General features: G+C 40.1%; 1 protein-coding gene across 4 annotated transcripts in view; it reads left to right on the top strand.

The window, feature by feature from the left end:
* LOC133492457 (partitioning defective 3 homolog) overlaps positions 1–21797 on the top strand; it is a 264615-nt gene that overhangs the window by 69227 nt on the left and 173591 nt on the right. For all 4 annotated transcript variants that reach the window (XM_061804664.1, XM_061804662.1, XM_061804661.1 and 1 more), the window contains exon 3: positions 7332–7506. In XM_061804664.1, coding sequence (XP_061660648.1) covers positions 7332–7506 — 175 coding nt within the window. The remainder of the gene's footprint in view (positions 1–7331; positions 7507–21797) is intronic.

Genomic DNA, 21797 nt, shown 5'->3' with positions numbered 1-21797 from the left:
AGTGATGGCATAGGCCACCTGGAGAGTTATTTTTCAATCATATATCCACAGGAAAGCCATGAAGAGAATATCATGTCCTTGTGTTGTATTAGAAGTGGTATTAAAAGTTTGTTTGTTGAAGATGTTTTTGACCGTTCCTGTTCTTTTGTGGGCAGTTTTATTTTGTTTTTTAAGTTCTTTTCTTCAGACCCTCACCTTCTCCAAATTAAAGGACCATTACAATTGACCACAGTGCAATATGAAACGTTTTAATTGTAATTTCACGTGGAGAATGAAAGGTTGTTTTGCATCTCCTAGTGGGCACTTAAAAGACTGCCATTAACTAAAAAGCACCGTTGGTGAATTACACTTCTGTGGGCCAGTTTCGTCTATTGTCACAATGATGGGCAGTAGGAGACGATTTCGTTCCTCTCTTTTATTTGTCATATTTTAAACCATGGAAAAACTTTGTAAATAACTGAGCAACATAATGACTAGTCACTTCAGAAACACGTTTTTGGACAATACCTAAAGTTTAGCTTTTTGTCACTGTGTTTTTTTGTGGTACTCAGAGGAGTCAGAGAGCTAAAGCACGTTATTTGCAAAAAAGAATGACAAACACCACAAAGGTGAGCATTACCACCACTGTAATACAATGATGACCCCTACCTCAACACACTCGATGAACATGATTGTGTACATATTCGAACCACTAACGCCCTAAGTCTAGTGTGTGAGTTGTTTGCTATTTACATGACGTTTTCTTATGGAATAAATTCAGTTCTGATGACTTAGATTTCACTGATTTAAAAATAAAAAGTGGCTAGGTCTGTCCTCTTTTAAAATATTTGCTTTTCAAGGACATAGTGAGCCCTCTTCACTCTTCTCTCCATCACTTTCCAAAAGGGTTGCGTAAAATGTTTGAGGTATTCCTTCTTTCCTTTGGTCCTTCTCTCCCTAAACTGACCAGCTATATACTGTATGTTGTTTTTAATGACTCTCTCCTGGCTTTGTCCATAACCAAGAAAAGATTATAGGGCACTTGCCTCTGCAAGGCAGGGCTTCAATAGTTGTTTTTTTTCTGGTCGTAGTGTTGTCAGAGGAATACTAATCCAAACACTATCGATGATTTATTGTGCTTTTGTGTATATTTGATTTTGGGTCAGCGTCTCTGCTCCCATGCTTGTAGCTTTCATCCTTGTTTTTGTCCGCGGAGAGACTACCTGGCTGTTGTTTTGCATGTGAATCAGGACTGTCTATGAAAAAATCTATTATTAGATTGAGTGCATAGGGTATATGGAAGCAGACATGGGAGTGCAGGAAGCTTCATCGATTGCTTATTTTATGAAAAAAAGTTCGAGGGTGTGACATCTCAAGGTTCCTCGTCTATATACATCAAAAATACACTTTACAAGATGCCAATTGTATATCCTGCGGTTTGAAATTTTGAAACATTTCCAAAGCAAACACAACAAACAAAAAAAGTCATTCAAATCAGTCATCTGTCAGCGAGTGTTTTTTTCTTTCCTCTCACATATTCAATTGCATTCAAAAGGCAAGTTTAACTTGATCTGTTTGCTTAAAAAAAACTGAAGCAAGATTATCAGAATTAACTTGGACATACACCTTAACACAACATTGATATACTTACACTATACACATTAGTACCATCCATATGGTACTATCGCCAGATTGCTGTAATTTCAAGTTTTGCTAAGACTTATCCTTGCATCAGCCCTGTGTGACATTCCCTGAAATATGCATGTTTCTGAGGCATAGTTGGGGTTACCATTCTGGGCTTATTTGATATGCCAGTAAAGGCAGGCCAGAGTGCTCGACACTTATTCTTTGAATATTTGATGGCCTTAATGAGCAGGAAAAATACAGGACTAAGCACTTTGCTGGTTTGCTCCAACTTGCATGTGTGAGGAATAAAAGATAGAAGGAAAAAGCATGAAATATTAAAAAGGGTGATAATACCACAGCCAGGAAGAGGATGATGATGATGTGTCCACACTGATGTTTCTCTGATGTTGACATTACAGTGGAGAATTATGGCAGGTCACAACAACCAATCACAAATAAAATTAATCAAAACAGAATTCTTCAAGGACCCACATTGGTTTTTAGTCTGTGCGAGTGGTAAATGCTTGGATAGAGTGCAGTTGAGGGATGGCAGATCATAGCCATCACTCAACACATTTTGAGCCCTTTGGGTTTCTGTTGGAATGATTTACAGTTTCTACCTTTACTGTACTTGTAATAACTTTGTGCCCCTGACACCCTTGTAATAAAATAATGAAAAATGATTGATATGTGAGATGAAACCAGGGCTGCTTGTGTGTTCTACATGCTGTGGCGTTTTCTGTATTTCTTGTTTCTGTCATTTTTATTTCAGCTTTTTCTCCAACCTTATCGCACATTTTACAAACACCGCAGTGCTGCTGAATAATCAAAACTTTGAAGTTCAAGATAGAATTTCTCTTTGCCTTTGTTAAAGGTTGTATCGACACCAACATAATTATTCCTACTATAACAATTTCTACAGGGGTAAATTAAGGATGTTATATAGTACCTAATCTATCCCAACCATCATTGAGCAGGAGTCGCGCTACACCCTGAACTGGTTGTCAGCTAATCGGAGGCAACATAGAAACAACCATTCGTACTTACAATCTCACCTATGGGCAATTTACCGTCACCAATTGATGCAGGTTTTGGGGTTGTGGGAGGAAACCGCAGTGCCTGGAGAAATCCCACGCAGGTTTAGTCACTTTCAGTAACTGGTAAATTGCCAGAACTGAGGTGTTGGCACAATCACATACCGTAATTAGATGCAATGCATCAACTGATTTCAACAGAAAGTATGATCAGTGAGTTTTGAATTTTAAGCTTCACACTCTGTGACATATGCACAGATTACACACACACACACCTACGCTTACCATAACAGTGTGTAGGGAGTTTTTGTGTGTCAGAAGCTTTTTCCATCTGACCCATGCCTTTACCATGTGGTGGAAATGCATGCCAAAGCTTGAAAGGCCGGGTGACAATATGGCTTTAGATGAAAAGTTAGTGCACATTCATGGACAAAAATCTCGTCAAAATGTCATTTTTACATGCTTTAGAAGCTCTATACTGAACACTGAACATGGGTGTGCATAGAATTTATCTTCAGTGTCTTCAGTGTTAACATTTTCCACTTCCACTCATTCTCACTTTCAAATATTTGCATTTTAACCTCCAAAAGCAGTTTTCAATCTTCTAAATGAGAGAACAAGTTTCTTGCAGTGACTTATTTCAGCTGTCCTTTCCACTCACCTGTCGTGTGTGTTATGGATAAAGCTTCCTAGCATCACAGCGCAAGTATTACATGTCGTCTGTGTCACCGGCACCTCTGCCTGTGACTGCTAATAACCTCACTTGTCTTACTTTTCCATGAAAACCCCTCGGCGAGCACGTGGAGCAACTGTTTTGTAATGTTGCCAATCTTAATGCCCAGGCTCTATGGCAGATCAGAGATTTTCGGAGGTGGCGGGGTGTCTTTGGTGACGAAGCAAAGGCTAGTGAGGCAAGAGAAGATGCAAGGGCTCCAGAGGTTGTCAAAACAGCTTCCCGTCTCCTTCTCAGCTGCTTCCCATCCATCTCATGCTTGTCCCTTCTTTGCTGCCAAAAGTGGGAAGCAGATCAAACAAGACTAACATGAAAGGCATCCCTGACATTCTTTCCCCCCCTCCCTTCTCTCCCCCATCTTCCTGCTCTGACTGATAGAATTAGAAATGTTGGATTGCAAGTACCACCTGAAAGCTGCAAAAAATGGTCTCCTGCCCCATCTAAACCCTTGAACTTCATCGTCTCCCGCCAGTTTGTTAATGGCTGACGAGCAGCTGTATTTAGCTAGTTGACCCAAATTAGTTTGAATGGCTTTTGGCACATGATATAGTTTTTAATTCCACTCCCCTTTGGAATTATAACCCACAATCCAGTTAGTGTTTCCATCTTGAAGTTTGCAGGCATGATGTTGAGACACACGTCTGCTATGTAATTAGTGTAAGATCTTAATGATGATATTTATGTTGTGTTCAATTCACTGGCCTCTAATCTGTTCAGACCCACTTTTCTTACTCATAAAAACGTTGTTGGGAGCACATCTGAATATTGATGAAGTATCTTAACAGTACAGTATACAGTAGCAGTGCTTATTTTGCTATCGTTTACATCTTGTGAATGTCAAAACCAAAACAACATATATTTGTATCATAACCAAAAAAACGTAATTTTGTTTTTACAAGGAAAAACAACAACGCAAGCACTGTATATACGAGGTGGGGTTATATAATGTCTTGTTGTTTCCTGACCTTATTTGCAGTTGCTGTTTTATTGTAGTTCAAAACTGTCCCTCCCTATTTCCCTAGCTCTGCTTTGAAAAGTTGCTGCTTTCATGCTTCGTGACAATTAGCTGCACTACTTCCCATTAGTGTCGCACAAATTGTTTGCCTCCTTCTGAAAAACAAAAAAGCAGTAATCTATTTTAGAGCGCAGCCGAGCACAGAAAAAAAAAAACAACGAAAAAAAACAAATATGCCCAACTGAAATGTGAAATCGTCTAATTTCAAAACTGTCTGTGACCAATTCACAAAGAGAGTGAGAATATTTGAGTGAAGACTTTCATCATGTAACTCCTAAGTGTTGTCCCACCAATAGTAAGAACAGCTTCACTTTTCCCTCATGCCAGCATTTTTCTCTTCTCCAATGCTCCGTAAAACTCCATTGAAAATAGTTGGGTTGAGGCAAGAAAAGAGGATTTATGAGACGCATAGAACAGGAACTAAAATATCCCCCAAAATTATACACAGATGCAGACGAATGATAATAGCGGAGGCTAAGCATTTAAGGTGCAATATATACGTGTCTGTGTGTGTGTATGTGTCTGTTATTGTTTTTTTGTCTTTATGCCTCATAAGTATATTTGTTTTCGTACGAGAGCAGCTCCATCTACCAGAGACAAATTCCTTTTGTATTTTTTTTTACATAAAAGATGTTGTTCTGTATGATGTATGTTATTCTGATGCAGTTAAGTGCAGACCCATTTGATCAAGTATGTCTTAGTACATTTGATTGACAAACTGACCACACTTTGTAGAGTAAAAGCAAGCACATTCATAATCTATTAAAAAGTAAATTTTGCGTACACAATGTCAACAGTCTTTATGGCATCTTTAAATGGACAGCTGGCAGGCAAAGAACTCATTGAGTTGCTAAATACTCCCAGGAACGTATGAATAGAAGGCCTGATTACTTTGTCACTAATTATTCATTGGCTCATCACATTCACTTGGACAGTGAAAATACCTCTGGGGTATCTCTCTCTCTCTCTCTCTCTCTCTCTCTTCCCCCCCTCCCTGCACCCCATTCGGTGTTGCCTTTACATCTTCACACAGCTGTCCCTGTCATTATCATAGAGATAGGATTGCTGATTGTTATTTTGTAGTCTGATTACAATTTTTTTTCCTCCCCCTCATGGATTGTTTCCTTTTTCGGTCTTAACATCTACAACTCACAACAATCCAGAACATTTCACGCTGTTAAGTTTTAACAAATTTACAGTCACACATGTTCTGATCAGTACACCTACAGCAAAGTTCCATTTCGAGCCTTTCTGAGTGGTACACTGAGCAAAATTGGCATCATCCTTCATAACCATTCAAATGCAATTTTATGATTGAAATGGAACATGACTAGAGTGGAGAGGGTGATTCAATGGCTGACGACATCTCATACAAATATTGGTATGCATAGAAACAGTCAGCTCAGGGAAGATTTGAACCCTGCTTTAATTGTGCAAAGCCAGGATGAGACGCTCCTCTTATTTACATCACCGATAAATCACATGCACATTCCCCCAGGTGTCTCTTGCGCATGGACACACACTCCCTCACACTTTCCCTCCAAATGTAATGAAAAAGAGTGCTTCTTTCAGTTGCTTGTATTGTATGCAATTTCCCTTGTGTTGTGGTGATGCAAAAAATAAAACATAAATGAACTTGCAGAGGATGCCCCTTACTCATTAGGCAACAACCATATTCAGAAATTGGAATTTCGATGGCTATTGCAAGTTATTTTATATGTTTCACCAATGCATTCTTTTCTGCTTGCTATCACTGTGAAGAATTAAACACTGTATTTGCATCTTAGAACTTCTAATAATGCCCCCCGCACCTGCACAAACACTGCTCATCCTGCAGCACATGCAAAGGACATAGTGCCTTCACTTTATACAGTACATGCTGCAATGAACACATCATTCAAAGTAAAGAGGACATATTATTTGCATTGTCTTGTATAATAAGAAGACATGTTTGGTGAAAAGCGCATAAAAATCTGTATAGCAGATGTTTCTTTGTTTGACGCATAAGATGTTTTAGCAACTATTGAGAGCGAGCTTGCAAAGAAGGAATACATCAGCTTTTGTTTCTTGTTCTCCCTTCAGATTTTCAATTTGTGTAGAATTGGTGGTTGATATATCATTTGGGGTTTTAAAATACTTCCTCCCACGCTACTCACATAAGTTTCCTCCACAAAGTTAGATACGTAACTGCGGCATGTTGCTCTCAATTACGCGTCATAAAACAAATCCCTCTCGTTGTAAAGCAATAGTCAGTTGGGAATTGTGTGGGAGAAAATAAAAAACATAAACACAAAAGTATCCTGATGCAAAATAATCCAAGCAAGCATTGTGAGGTAAATGCAAGTCTTAATTTACTGGAATTGCAAGTGAGCTGGCCTCAGCAATGAGTTGTGTGTCTGACTATGATAAATATGACATCCTGCAGGGAGTTGCTCCTCTCTGGTTTGGTATCTGGTACGTTGAGCATCATGAACTATGTCGGGGTGTAGCACTCACTGATAGTCGGAGTCTTACAGCCTTACTGTAACTATAAACCTGCAGTATCCCACACTCCATGCAGGCAGATGTAAAATCAGATATGTCACATAAGAAGATAATTTTTGGCTTGATAACATGGTTTGTGAATAATGGAGTTTTGTCACTTTTTTGTCATTTTACTGAACTGTAAATATTGCTTTTTTGGGGGGCTCTGGCATCTTAAAAATAACTAATGATAATGTTTAGCATTTTTTCCTGTGCTTTAAGCCACTACTATTGTGCTCAAACTGTTCCATCAGGTTGGAGAAAATTGTACACAATCATTTGTTTTTATACTCTCTGAGATTATTACAAAAAGGGAATTTTGTCATTGAAGACTAATACTTTAGATACACGTTTGCTGTGTCAAAAGTGTCTTTTTCATCATTGGTTTTCTAAAGAAAAATCACTTCTCTCCTCCCTTCAGTTGGTGGCTGTTTATGAAGAGCAGGATCCTCACAATGGAGGTGACGGTACCAGCGCCAGCTCCACAGGCACTCAGAGTCCCGAGCCGTTTGCCGGTGAGCTGAGTTCAACATCAGCCTTCCAGCCCTACCAAGCCAACAGCGAGATTGAGGTCACCCCATCTGCTTTGAGATCAAGTGAGTCCCATGACAATTGTTGCAAGCACAATTAGTCTACGAAGTTGTGAGATCGTGACTTAAATATTGTAACAGTGTTCGTTTAGTTTTTCAATGTGAGACAAAGTCAGCGAAGCAGTGATATTAATAAATCAGGTAACTTTTCCATTTTATGTGTAGGTTGTATTAATGCGATGGAATATAAACCTCAGGAAAGTGTTTCAATACTAAGTTGACAACTTATAGATAGCAAAAAAGACAACAATCCAAATATTAAAATGAAAGCTAAAAGTTTCGAGCAAAGCACAGAGGCAAGACCTATGTGGTTGTTGCAAAGTATAAATGAACAAATCTTTCATTCTTTGAATCAATGTGGCTGTCAGATTGTCAGCGCATAACAAAAATGAAAAATGTTTTTCTTCAAATCCTTACTTCATAAAACCTTCTGTCTAACAATTCAACCTAGGTGGGAGGGGGAATTGTTAGCCTTGACATTCTGCAGGTGAACGATGGCGAGCCAACTGTCTGTCAAGACTACGCGGCGCATATAGGGAATGTCAATGTTCTGACTCCGACTGACAAACAAAAACCGAGACAGAGAAATGAAACTGAGACACATTCGTGGGGTTCAGTCATGCGTGAATCAGAGCACACGTACCAAACAAAGGCACACATGCATAAAAGCCCAAAATGCCGACCCCAAGTCACAGAGGCTGCTCGTGCACGCGTGTTGACGTTCCGTGGAGTGGAACCAGTACACTGATGCACTGCCGTCTTGAACTTCAAAGCTCATCCACAACCAGAACTCACATTTAGGAAATGACTCAAACACACAGACGAGTAAACTCTTCTCACCTGCGCTATTGTTGAAGTTCATACCAGAGTTTCACAGCCTGTCTGCAGATTCATGAAAACTTTTCCCAAAATTATAGGGAGCCTTTGTCAAATGAAAAGGATGTTTACTTGAAGAAACTTGATCTCCCCGTCTTGGTCCTTATCCACTCCTGTATTTATTTTTACTTGGTTATTTCTTTGAATGTCCCATATCCAACAATCAGAGGGTGCTTTTTTTCTTTTTTGTCCTTGTGGTTGGGTTCCAACTGTGCCAAGATGATTGTTGTTTTTGTTGTTTTCCTTTCAGCTTGTCCCTTTCGGGGTCGGTATTGGTATCGGTATCATCTCAGATGAACGCATATATATGTTTGCGACAATTTTTACGCCGGATGCCCTTCCTGACATAACCCTTCTCAGGGAGTGGAGGCCCCAGTGGGATACGAACCCACAACCCCTGGTTTACCAAACCAGTGCTCTAACCACTGAGCTACGGGGCCTCCTGTGCCAAGATGATACAAATGTAAAATAATGATGTAAATCACTGTTGATCATTTAAAGAGCGGGTGACATCCCTATAAACATTCTAAAATAGATATTGTAATGAAAAATACATATAGCAGTATTCACTTCAATGTCTATACAAAAAAAATAAGCGAGCGAAGAGCGCGTCATCCATGCACAAAGTTGCGAAATTGAGTGTCCCTCGACATCCAAGTGGTGGCCATATTAGTCATGTCATCTGTCCTTGAGGTTATCGTAACTTCCGTGGTTGAAAACGCGCAGTGCCTGCTACTATGGAAGCCGAACAACAGAGATATTCACATTTTTCCGACACCCCTTCTGACACTGAAGCTCTTTTCGAAAAGGGCAACACCACACAACCAAGTGAAGTTACCGGGGCAATATTACACTGTTTCGAGCCCTTAGGGCAATATTACACTATTGCTTCGAGCCATATTTAGATGACATCCGATCACAGCCAAACTGCCTCCCGTCCGATCCACTCCTGCGGCAGAGATGAGCCATCGGGGCTCATCGCAGCCGGCCGGTGTGGGTTATGACAGAGCCGAGCAGTGCTGCTTTAGTCACAGTCGAGCTGGAGCCCTTTATGCGCGCACGCGACTGAGTAACGGATTCTCGGATGGGTTCTTCAGAGCCTCCCCCGTCGCAAAGCCTGACGCGCAGCCTTCACGGAAGATGTGACCGCCGAACGCGGCGCCTCAGTCGGTGTGGCTGAGTTTCGGCCCGCCGTGCTATATAAGGAGGGGGTGGAGCCGAGCTATATTGCAGGCTGAGTGAGACATTGTTGCCTGGGTGACGCGCACATAAACACATTTCATACGCGGATCATTTGTTACGTTATGAGAGAGACCAATTACGTGGTCTGCCCCAAACTACTATTTTTTTTAGTAGCTGTATACGCAGATCAACACATTTCATACGCGGATCTTTTGCTACGTTATGAGAGAGACCGATTACGTGGTCCACCCCAAACTATTTTTTTTTAGTAGCTGTATACACACTTACCTGTTATTTGGAACCCACGAAGCTCTCGTCCTTTGCACCCGTGCAATCTATTTTTCACAGCGAACAGGGTCTCTTGCAAACTTATGAAGGGTAAGTCCATTCTCCCGAATGTTCAAGCAATGTCCAGCAATGCAATGAGCCGGCATTTTGGCTAACATGAAGGAACAACGAGCTACCTTCGCGGAGGTAAAACTAATGGAAACAAACGAGTCCACGAGGGGGTGCCACTGTCCTTTACGTCACTTCCTGCTTCTTCTCGACAACAAATTCCTGAGAGGATTTTCATGGCGGGAGTTACAAAAAGCTGTATGCGTCAACATCATGTTTTGTGGTGAAAAAACACATGGGACCATATTGGCTGTGGGTTTTTCATTAATAATATACCAAAAATCATCTGTTTGACGACACTTGAGCTTTAAAAAGTCGCTGTAAAAAAACAAAAACCAAAAAAGCTTTCAGGTCAGGTTGGTGAGACCAAAGGTGTTTTTTTAAGTCTCTGAGACTGCTTAAATTGTACATAGTTGTTCTCTGGAGACCCCACAGATACTAAAAGCTCTGATTACAATTCCAGTGCTACCTCAAAGTTAAGGGATATCAAGATTCTGTATGGTTAAGTAACAAGACATTTGTGCACAGAAACAACAAAGAAAGAATTAATCTTTACTCCAGAGATGTAGATGAGCAAACAACTGGCAGTGAAATTGCATATCAGAAATCAAAGTATGATGGTGGCGATGCCCTGAGGCAGGGAGGCTGTTTATAAGGCTGTTTATAATCATCTTTTGGAGCCAGATTGATTGATTTCCCAATTGACACCTATCAAATATTGTCTTCCTTTTTTTATCTTTCCAACACCTTCAGGCCCATTTTTAGATATCTGTGCAAACGTGCTATGCTGGTCAGACTCTTAAATGGATTGGAGATAAGATCTGTCTTGTAGTAATGAATATAATTTCCCCCCGCAATTATATGCTTGCCCCAGCATTTTAATCTTAGAATTTAGAAATAATTTTGTGTTGTTCTATCACTGGTGTTTACACTGAGCAATTATATCACTAAGTGCCAAATTCATTGTTCTTTGGATTGCCACACGGTTATACCAGGCACGTTGCAGGCTTGTCACAATGTACACTGCACATGTAAATGACATACAAGTATCAAATGATATTTACAAAGTTCACACTGCGTTCTCCCTCTGAGCCACAGCTAGTCTGTGCAGTTTTAATCCAAACACAGGTTGGTTTTGACCTTTAGTGGGTCATAAAAACAAACGGACTAGCTTGCGCCCCTCACAGTGTGCAAGCAAACCACAGGGGTAAAGGTATGGAATTGTTTTTGGTTGAATTTAATTCTATTATAGTATATTAATGGACTAGATGTCGATCCATCCATTTTCTGAGCCGCTTTTCCTGTAGCCAATCCCGGCTATCTTCGGAAAGGAGGCCGGTTACACCCTGAACTGGTTGCCCTGCAAATTTCAGAGGAACTCACTGACTCTTAGGTGACTCATTTGGTGGATAAAAATGGCACACATACAATGCCAACAATCTGCACTGTGCACTGCACACTGTGTTAGGTTTGGTGTATAGAATTTTAATGAAATGTTTGAATATTTATAATTTAGAACCTTGTTGAGGTAACTCCACTGTCCAGCCCTGACAGAGGAGGCAGGAGGTCATTAAAGTGATTGTGTGTGTGTGTGTGTGTTTTTCTTTAGAAGAGGGTGACCTTTATCCAATCCATTTTGTCTTAGTGAACTGCCACTAAAGAGATTTAGTACCACCAACCAAGGCCATCTAAAAGTTAAGATACAGTTAAACAAACAATGCATGGCATTTGTGTACACCCTGTAGTAACTAACACTTACTAGTTATTCCGCTTTTTTACCTTCAAGCTACTCAAAGCGCTTGCAGTGGGAGTGCAGTATCTTGCTCAAAGATACTTGGACATAGTCACATTTGGGTTGGGGGATGACTACTCCACCACCTGAGAAATGACGCTTCAAAATATATGTAATTCATTCAGTTAATTCCAGAGAGACCCGCTCTGACCCAATCTTAAATGTAGCTGTTTCAAACTTTTTGTCAAAGGTTTAATTTAAGGTGATTACATGGACTGCTGCTCCATCTGAGTCTCTCCCAGCAGATTTGGGAGACTTCCGAAGGCACTGATTGCCCATTATAGATAAGCTACCAGGTTCAGGTTTTGGAACCACATGTTGCTCGGTCTGATAGCAGCTACTGATACTTATCTCTGTCATCTGCCTTTTTGCTTTATCTATCCCTTCGGTCCAGAAGCACCTTCTAAATCTTTCACTCCACCAATGAACCGATGATGTGGTACATTCTGTCTTTTGATGTGAGGGGAATAAGGGAGGTGAAATCTTGGACCGTAGGTACAGTTTCTGCAGATTGGTCCTGTCTGCTGGAAGTCGATAATTATTAGGCCCCTCCAATGTCTCTCAGTAAAGAATTTTTTTTTTTTTGTAAGCAGTAGCAATACTACAACTTTTATGAAAGAATGTAGAAATTGTGGTTTGTTGTCGGCAGTAAATTATGGCATCTATTACACATTGATTTCCTTGAACAACAATCATACCAAAACAACAGGTACCAAATGGTAATAATGTATAGAGACATTATTTTTGTTGAACATATATCTGTTTTGTTTCATCAAACCAATAAATTAACTTCAGCACCTTAGTCATGTATTTTGGTAGGTCTCTGTGCCGTATCAGTATTCTTGTGCAACACAAGAGTTTGATATACACCCTCTGCATTTGCATTTACATGCAGTTGAACGGACCAATGATTGAGAGGGGACAACAGCGCAATACAACAACAGCATCACATCAGTTCTATGACAACAATAAGACAATCACATAGGAGTTGGATTTTCTCTATACCTGGACTGGGAAAGCAGTGTTCTACCCTGTGAAGAAGTAGAAAACAGGAGAGGGGTGGAAAGAAGAATCAGGGAGCCAAGAACTTTTACGGGTGTGTTGTGGGAGTGGCTATTAAGTGCCATCAAACATGTACAAATGAGAAGAAAGTACATGATTGTGATGCAATCATATGGGTTGTACTCTGGAAAGAGAGAGTGACCTCACATTAAGTGATAAATTCCCATTGGGGTGTGTTTAGGGAGACCTGCTGTTGAATCAACATTGCCAAACAGGCATGTGAGTTATGAGAGTTGTCTGGAGACCCAGAGATCCACGCCTACACTCCCACGCAACCCACACAACGAACTCATCTAATATTTACTGTTGTTGTGACACACTCTTTTTATGATGTATCACATAAAATCATGCAAAAAGAATCGACATTGACACACAAACTTTAGTCTTAAGTTCACGGCTACAGGCTGGAATCCATTCTGTCTGGCATGACTTGATTGTCTCTCAAAGCTTGCCTTGCCATTACAACACTGAGCACTTTTAAACTCCTCAGACCTCCTGAGCACCATCTTCTTTCTGCCTGAGTGAGCACAGGGGCTATTAACTGTGTACACACTAAATCATACTCAGTCCTGTTGGGGGAGCAAGAAGGCAGTTCCCAGGATGGGATTTAAAACTGCTAACGAGTGGGTGTTCAGTTCATGCTCATTGGGACTACTGGTCATAAAAACACTCATACTGTCATAATATCATCCCGGCTCTATTATAGCTAATTATGGAAATGGCTGGCAGTGTTAAATAGTGAAGGCCGTATTTTGGAAACGAAGTGTGAAGTGTTTGAAGTGGCAAAAGACCCCACTCAGCACAGCTGGGATTGTGTTACCACTACCGTCCCTGTTATTACTCCTGTAAGGGTCACAATAAAGTCATAGCCAAACAGCTGAATCATGTTTCACTGTGTGTGTGTGTGTGTGTGTGTGTGTGTGTGCGTGCGTGTGCGTGTGTGTGTTGGGGGGGTCCTGAGAAAGCACTTTTTGACTGCTTTATTACTTCCTTCAAACAGCTGAGGGTAAATCTGCTGAGCGTTTGTGTCACACTTTAACATAAGAACAGTTGGGGTTGAATGAGAAACATGATGACCTGCACTTGGTGACATGGAGTCATCAACTTAAATAGCGAGTGGCCTTAACCTTGTGACAGGGAGCATGAGAATCAAGACTGTTTGTTTTGCTCTGACTCGGGTGTCATGTCAGCAGCATATAGACGCTTTACAGAGGCACATTACAAACGCGGATTAGTGGGCTGCGACGATCTAAAATATTGGCTTTCACTAAATAAGTCGCAGGGGAGACTTCGTGGATCACTTTCACTTGCTTCATATGGATGCAGATACAGTTGAAAGGTGAAGTGTATTTTGAGGTATGGATGTGACGTGATTAAGCGCCAACACAGTGGAAAACATTACTGTGGATTTGACAACCACAAGATCGACACAGTGCTCCAAATTAACTTTTGCACTAGTAGCAACTGGTGCCATCAACTGTAAAAGGTGGTTTTACCAGCGCATGATTTGGACACACCCTTTTTTTTAAGAATAAATAAAGAAATCAACATTTTCCACTGATATTTTGAAGGTAGTTCAATTCATGTCGTGTTGAATATACAGTGTGCAACAAGACTTATAGTATATAACAAATAGAGATAACGCTACATATATCTGTTGTACCATAGTTTCACACACTTCGTTTAATAGTGTGGAGGAGTGAAACGTAGTCAGCTGACATGTACAATTTCCACCCAGTCAGAATTTATAAAGCTCATGGCAGGTAAGGCCAAAGTTGAGTTCCACCAGCCCTTCCTTGCCTTACAAATACAGAACAAAACTACACAGGTAATGTTTTACGCAGATAGTATGAATTCCATGTCAGACTTGTAAGATTTGCCTGCCGTGCTGAGTTGATCTGTTTCAGGAAGAGGGGGTGATTAAAAAAGTGGAGGGGATGGCTCACTGTTATGTCATTAATTTATGTGGATATTAGTCCTGTCTGTGTGCTTGTCAGTGGCACCTCCTCGCCCCTTCGCCTGACGACAGAGGGGACTGCTCCAGTATGCGGCGCTCGCTCTCGCTGTGGTGAGGGGGCTGAACGCATGCACGCTTGCCTGTTGGCCATTCATAATAACGAGAAGGAGCTCTTTCTTCAGAAAGGAGAGCATGCAGGTGGAAGAGATTGACTAAAGCAGTGAAAAAGATGGTGACTTTCACAGCCACTATGTCAGTTATCGTGGGACTGTCTAAAAGGAGTATGAAATGTGGAACCAGAACCAGAAAGGGTCTGCATATGCAGCCATTTTGGTCCCGATCTCGATCTCAGGGACAAGATAAGTAATTTCCAGGGTGTGCCATTCAGAGCTCTCTTGGGTTCATTTACATGACATATGAAAAGAGGGTCGCAGCTTGCCAAAGGCATTGCCTCCCAGTATCATCATGATAAATCCACAAAGCCATTTTTGGGCATTTACCATCTCTTTGTCTCCAGGCTCCTCATCCCTGTGGACCTGCGAACAACCCCTCCTCCTCCTCCTCCTCCCCCTTTCTTATTTGTCCCTTTTGTGAGAGGCTCCCTCTTCTCTCTGTTGTTCCTGAGCTGACCTGCTCTGCTGTCTTCCAATGGGAGGTTACTTATTAAGATTGAGCACCTAGTGTGTGAGGTGTGTCTGGGCTCCCACTGACAGTCATGTGATACATGCTACATGTACATTAACATACTGTAAAAGAAGAATAATACTAATTCAGTCGATCAGTTTCCATATTTTTTGTCTCCTTTTTTTCTGAACACAATGTTGTGTGAATCAAAATTACCAAACAGTTTGGTAATCTCAATTTTTCATGTACTATCCAGAGTATGGAAGTGCTTTAGCTTCAGGTGGTTTTGCCCATTCCCCATTCTTTTTTACTACCGCATAAAAATAATAACTCTTCGCCACAGCCGTTCATTTAAATCGAACATATGTTATGAAGAGAGGGTGCTTTGCATTGCACAAAAGTCTGAGTTGCTGGGTGATCAAGCCTTCTCTCAACGGAATCCATGCAGTCCTCTGTGCTCCTGAACCCTCCAATAACTAGACCCGATGTCCATATTTGGACTGTGTTGAAAGTACAATGTTCTTCTTCTTTCTTTGGCTGCCTCATCTTGTCTCCCTTATTTTATTCATTGGGTGTCAATTACCAACCACAGCTTTCTGTAAATTGCGTGTAATTTACGTTTTAAAAGAAAGATAGGAATCATCTTGGTTGCATCTACTTTTAAGTCTCGCATTCTACTTCTTTTCATCCTCCTGTTTTTCATCAAACCTCTAAAGAACTGGGACGATCCCTAAAAACTCTCCTGCTGCATTCCTATCTTCCCACTCACAGCACCATTTTCAGGGTACTTATTTTGGCCCGCAATCAGAGCTTTGATCATGGCACAACACATTCCCAAACTCCTCTTGATTTATTGTTTTTCTGCAACCTTTTGAAAGTTACAGGGCAAGCTACTTGACAATGTGGAGCCGTGAGCTTTCTTTTAGGTTACCAATGTAAATATTTAGTTTTAAACCAATTACTTGTTTTTATACTGTGTAAACGCTTCATCCCCTTGATGCAGTCTTTTATTAATGTAATGAAAGAAAAACAGGGTTGGGACTTACTTTTTTTTTGTAATAGGGTGTAAAATAAACATTGCTGTGAGTATTATATAAACCCGAATTTTACAAGGTTATTTGCTCTCTGTTTGAACAAGGCACATTATTACCAGTTATTGCGTGTGTACTATTTCCAGGTTAAAATGACTAATCCCTCCATAGAGTTAACTCCCTCCGTGTGTGTGTGTGTGTGTGTGTGTGTGTGTGTGTGTGTGTAAGTGTGCGTATGTGCACAAGTGTGTACCCGTAGGAAAACTTGTATATTGGACACACGCATCAGTCATGGTCCCCTTGGGGAGCTCAGAGCAATAAAATGTCTCAAGTGACAAGAATCAAAACAATTTTAAGAATAAAATACTGACCGGACTTTGATGTCAGCGTGACAAAACAACCTGGCGTGAGTCATATTTTTTAAATTATCACTAGCGTGTGTATGTGCATGTATGCATGTAGTTGTGTGTGAGTGTGTCTTCACATACCCAGTACAGAACATTTCGGAACATGGACAGAACTTTTGCAAGTGTTCCTTCAGCATACAGTCAGGCTTGTATTTCAGCCACTATCCCAATAAGTGTATTGGAAAGCTTGATTTTTTTTTTTTTTTTTCTTATAGTTTGAAAATTTGTGTAGGGATTTGCGAGTTTGAACCCTACGTGTGTTCACCAGTCGAGGAAGATATGACCAATGATTAGAAAAAGCTAACAGCAAATGGATTTATTAAAAAAGGAATGTGCAGTACAGACGTCTGGGTCTTATCTAGGTATCTGCCACACACGAGACGTGTGTCTTCTGGCAGGATAGCCCAAGAAGAAGACAAAAGCTTCCCAGTAACACAAGGTTTTTATATGTATGGGTCCATGGTAAAAGTGGCAGCCCCCCCGCAGATGGTAACTTTCCGCTCCTTATCGGGTGTCGTTCGTCTCTGCGGCAACGCCTGGGAGAGGAGGATGGCGCCAGCCGTTTTTCTGCGTTCAAAGATCGAGGACAACCACCGGCTCCACAACACATCCTTGTCTGATTAGCAAATGGACAACACTTTATCTGTTGATTAAATGTATAAGGTCATATTTAAGCAAATAATGAAAGTGCAATAAAAGTAAAATAGTCTTCAATTTTGATAATGCAAACGCAAACTAATACAGTATAAACCTAGATACCATATCTGAAAACAACTATAATACTTAGTACTGGGTAAAAATTCTTTCTGGCCTCTGAACCTGAAATAATATAGGGACAATATTGCCTGTCCTGATGTGGGCTCTTTTCTGCATAGTTTAGTTTGTTCGCTTGGACAATTCCTTGGATAAGTGATGTGCTGAGAGGTGAGTTGAGGTTCAATAATTCGGCTGCTGACCCCTTTTTTACTTTTACTTTGGTTTTCTCATTCAGAAAATGTAATTGAGCATACTGAAAAACAAATGTGGTCAGTCTATATCAGCAAGTCATGTCAACTTTATTATTTGCGGTAAATTTACATATCTTAACTGGGACAAATGCCTATATTTACTTGCACAAATAGAAAGCCTGCTAATGTATTTTATTTTATTTTTTTTTTCCTGAGAAAGTCATTCATAAATGTCCCAATGTGTTCTACACACATTTTGACCTTGAGTGACCTATAAACATACCGTATTTAATCTCCATTATCACATTCCAGGCGTCTTGTCACTCTATAACTGCAGTACTCTCACCTAAAATGGAACCTTTTTTACCCATATGGATGATAAGGGTCACAATGTATTCAGTGGAAATCCTTCCTCGCTGCTCACAGGAGACGTCAATATGTAGTCAGTGGTTGGAGACGGAGAGTTAAAATGGCTCAGAGCCATAATTTATTCAGCTATTGAACTGGCACAGACTTGAAGTATTCAAACTAACCCAAGGAAGATAACTATAGCATTTAGAGATGCCACTGTTCCTTTACTTTATTCCCCCCCCCCCCCCCACTAGATTTCCAAGTGAACGCATGGATTGAGATTATGCCTGGCTAAAAAGCCCTCCAGAGAAATATGCAAATTCCTCACCACACAGAAAGGAGGTCATAGTAATGTATGGATAAACAATTTAGTCACTGGTTGGCTTTTTTTTTTTTTTTTTTTTTTTTTTAAATTTGAAAATGTCCTCAGACTTCATCAGATTTGTATGTCTATAGAGCTGGAAACAGATACATTGGCACATGCAGTACTTAGAATTGGCTTTGTGTTTGAAGCTTTTCAGGTTGTAGGACTGTATCCCTGCAACAATTTCATTCAAGAATCAAACCCTTCAGAACAGGAACAAAATAGTTAAGTGCTCAAAAAAGGGTTACTCAGAGCAGAACTTGTCATAGCGATGTGTGTATGGTTGTGCAGTGTTGAGAAGGAATCAACAGTGGCTCAACTGGTTGCAGTTTAGAATCACACTCATTTCTTACACAGTTGCTCCAATAAATCATTGATGAACAATCAATGGGAAATCATGTTGTGTAATTTTTTACTATCATGCATTTGCTTGAGAAGATTGCCTCAAGTGGACATGGAAGTAGATTAATAAACATTAGCATCCCCATCTTTTTTTAATAACACTCCCTTTTTATGTTTTGTTGGTTTTGGATTACAAAGAATTTCCCAGCAACACAGCGCCAGATTAGCAAATAATTTCCTCCTGTAACTGTATCAAAGCTTCTTGTCAAACAAATTACATAATTGAAAATAAATACAACTCGTATATTATATAATGTGTCATTCTATAGTTTTAGTGTGATGGCCTACTAAAGTGAACAAACTACACCCACGGCAGTCCTAATATTGTCAGTTTAATAGTACATTCAACCATCTTCAAAGGTCACTATTGGGCTTTGAGTGTGTATGTTTTCTAATATATTTCTCCTCCAAACAAGGTAAGAGAAAATGGTGAAGGTCGAACCAATAAGAGGTGATAGACCATTTAAAGTCTGACCCGTCAGTCCCTGTGGTAAATTGTGTGTGGACTCTGCGCCCTGACCATAATTCCAGGATCAGGCCGCATTTTATTTGCCCGTCACCACCTCTGCTCTTCTGAATTACTCTTCAAGCTGGATCGATGGTTGACTCAATTGGAATCTTGCTGGTTATTAAACATGGGTCCAAACCCTCCCTGTCTCCCATCACTAATTAAAAGCATGCGAATGTTTTGAGGGACTGAGGCTGATGTTCATATGTTGACCTTCTGAAAAAGAGATCACATAGACATACGTTCTTGTCACTATGTAAGTTTGTAATGTGTGTTGATATGGGATGTCCGTCATGAACTGGGTGTGAACTTGAAAAGATTGGAATTCCATTAAATGTAATTATCAAATCCACAACCCAATCAAAGGCTCACTGACTGATGACTGACTGGCTGGGCATTTATTTTATTTGTTGACCTCTTATGAAAAGGTCTATGGACAACTTTAAAAAAACACAAACATGACATTTTTAATTGTGGAAAGTTGATTTAAGGAGGCATAAAAGGCATTTTTTTTTTTTTATACCAGGAGTCAGGTAAAAAAAACATCTGACGTTTGGTCCCCCCCCCAAAAAAAAAAAACAAAACAAAACAATGGGTAAAGGCTTACAGAACACGTAACATCCACCTGTAATGCTCCTCTTACAATCACAGGGTTTGGGCGGGTGGTGGGGGGATTCTGTCCCATGCAAATGGTGACTCAGGAAAGGGTGGACCCAGGAGGAATCCAGTAGTATAAACACACATTTTAAAAAATCGACAAAAAAGTTTCCATTGATTACTCAATTTCACACTTGACAGGCGGGTAGGCACTCCGCAGTCCCAACTATTTATATATATCAAGCCATTAAAAAAATCAATTTCCATAATACGTCCCCTTTAAAATATGCACATTGACTTGGTCAGCCAAATTAGGGTTCACATGCAGGCCAGTTGCCATTAAGAGGGATTTAAGATCTCATCAAAGCAGAAAATACTTGCATTTGTAAAGGCTACTAGTGACTTTATTTCCATCACCAATACATTCATATGGTAATGAAACAACCATACACTTCTTTGAACAGACAATTATATTATATTCCATCTGTGTTTGTTCATCTATCTGTGAGCTGGGTAATGCACAAAAGCTGAAAGATTTTGGTTTTAGATGAGCTGGATGTCTGCACGTTTGCAACGTATATGTGGGATTCCACCCAGTTACTAACAAGTTACTTCTATGAACTTGGTAAAACAGTGTGGTGAGGTCAGGGCAAAGGAAGACTCTTTATAATACTGTACTGTATATATCTCTATATATTTTTTTTATTCATATTTAATTTTGCGCACTATGAAAGGGACCCAAAAGGCTACTAAATCACTTTCTTCCTAGTTAAATAACATACCCAGCACATTAACTCAATGTTAAGGCATGTTAATTATATTCATAAACAGTCTGTGGTAATTATTTCTTACTTTGGTAGGAATGCAACATGTAACAATTCAATAATTATGTCCAAAGTTACTCTTTCAAACAAGCTCTTCATGTGATTTGAGTAAATCTCTTTCTGAATTGGCATCAAGGTAGCATACCTTCCCATCATGTCTTTTGGGTAGTTGCTTGTTTAATCTCCTGTGAAATGTACTAAATGTAGTGAAACAAGTTGCCAACATTAGCAATCTGGGGACAACTGTTTAATGTTCTGTGACTGAAACAGCTGCCCCGCTCAGATATTAGCGCATTCCTAAACATATTATCTGTCCCTGCAGTCCTATCGAACATGAAACATTAGTCATCACCTTTGTATTTAGAAGGATTTTAGATATTTTTGACATTTAGGCTGATATCTGTATTGAAACAAAAAATAGACCAGAAAAAAAACAAGCCAAAGCAACATGTGAGGAAATCAAAGGAGTTCATGGGTTTGTTTCCAGGCTCCGGCCTTGCTGTATACTTGAGTGGGTTTTCTCTGTGTACTCTTAACTCCTCACGCATTTCAAAAACGCCCATGTTAAGTTAAATGAAGTCTCTAAATTGTCCAACCAGTTCCAGACTGTACACGACATTTCGCGCAGTCGGCTGGTGTAGACTCCCATCACACCCTCGACCCCATTAAGAATAAGCAGTAAAGAAAATGAATGGATGGAAGTCTAGTGATTCAATCAATGGGCTAACATCATTTCCTTCATCTGTTATCAAGATTTATTTGTTTTGGGGAAAAATCATGTCATTGGGATGGATTAAATAGGATCAAGGACAACGGCACTTAGTTGGGCCATGACCTTCTGAGTCCACCTATTGCCATCATAAAGCCTTTCTGTTTTGTACAGGCATGTAACATTTTTTTCTTTTGTCATTTGTCTTCTCTGTAATGGAATTGTACACTGCAAAAAAACGTAAAAACGTAATATCCAGTTATATCGA

Source organism: Syngnathoides biaculeatus, chromosome 19 (genome assembly GCF_019802595.1).
Source record: "Syngnathoides biaculeatus isolate LvHL_M chromosome 19, ASM1980259v1, whole genome shotgun sequence".
Lineage (NCBI taxonomy): Eukaryota > Metazoa > Chordata > Actinopteri > Syngnathiformes > Syngnathidae > Syngnathoides > Syngnathoides biaculeatus.
Note: the sequence above shows the minus strand (reverse complement) of the source record. Positions and strands in the feature narration are given on the sequence as shown.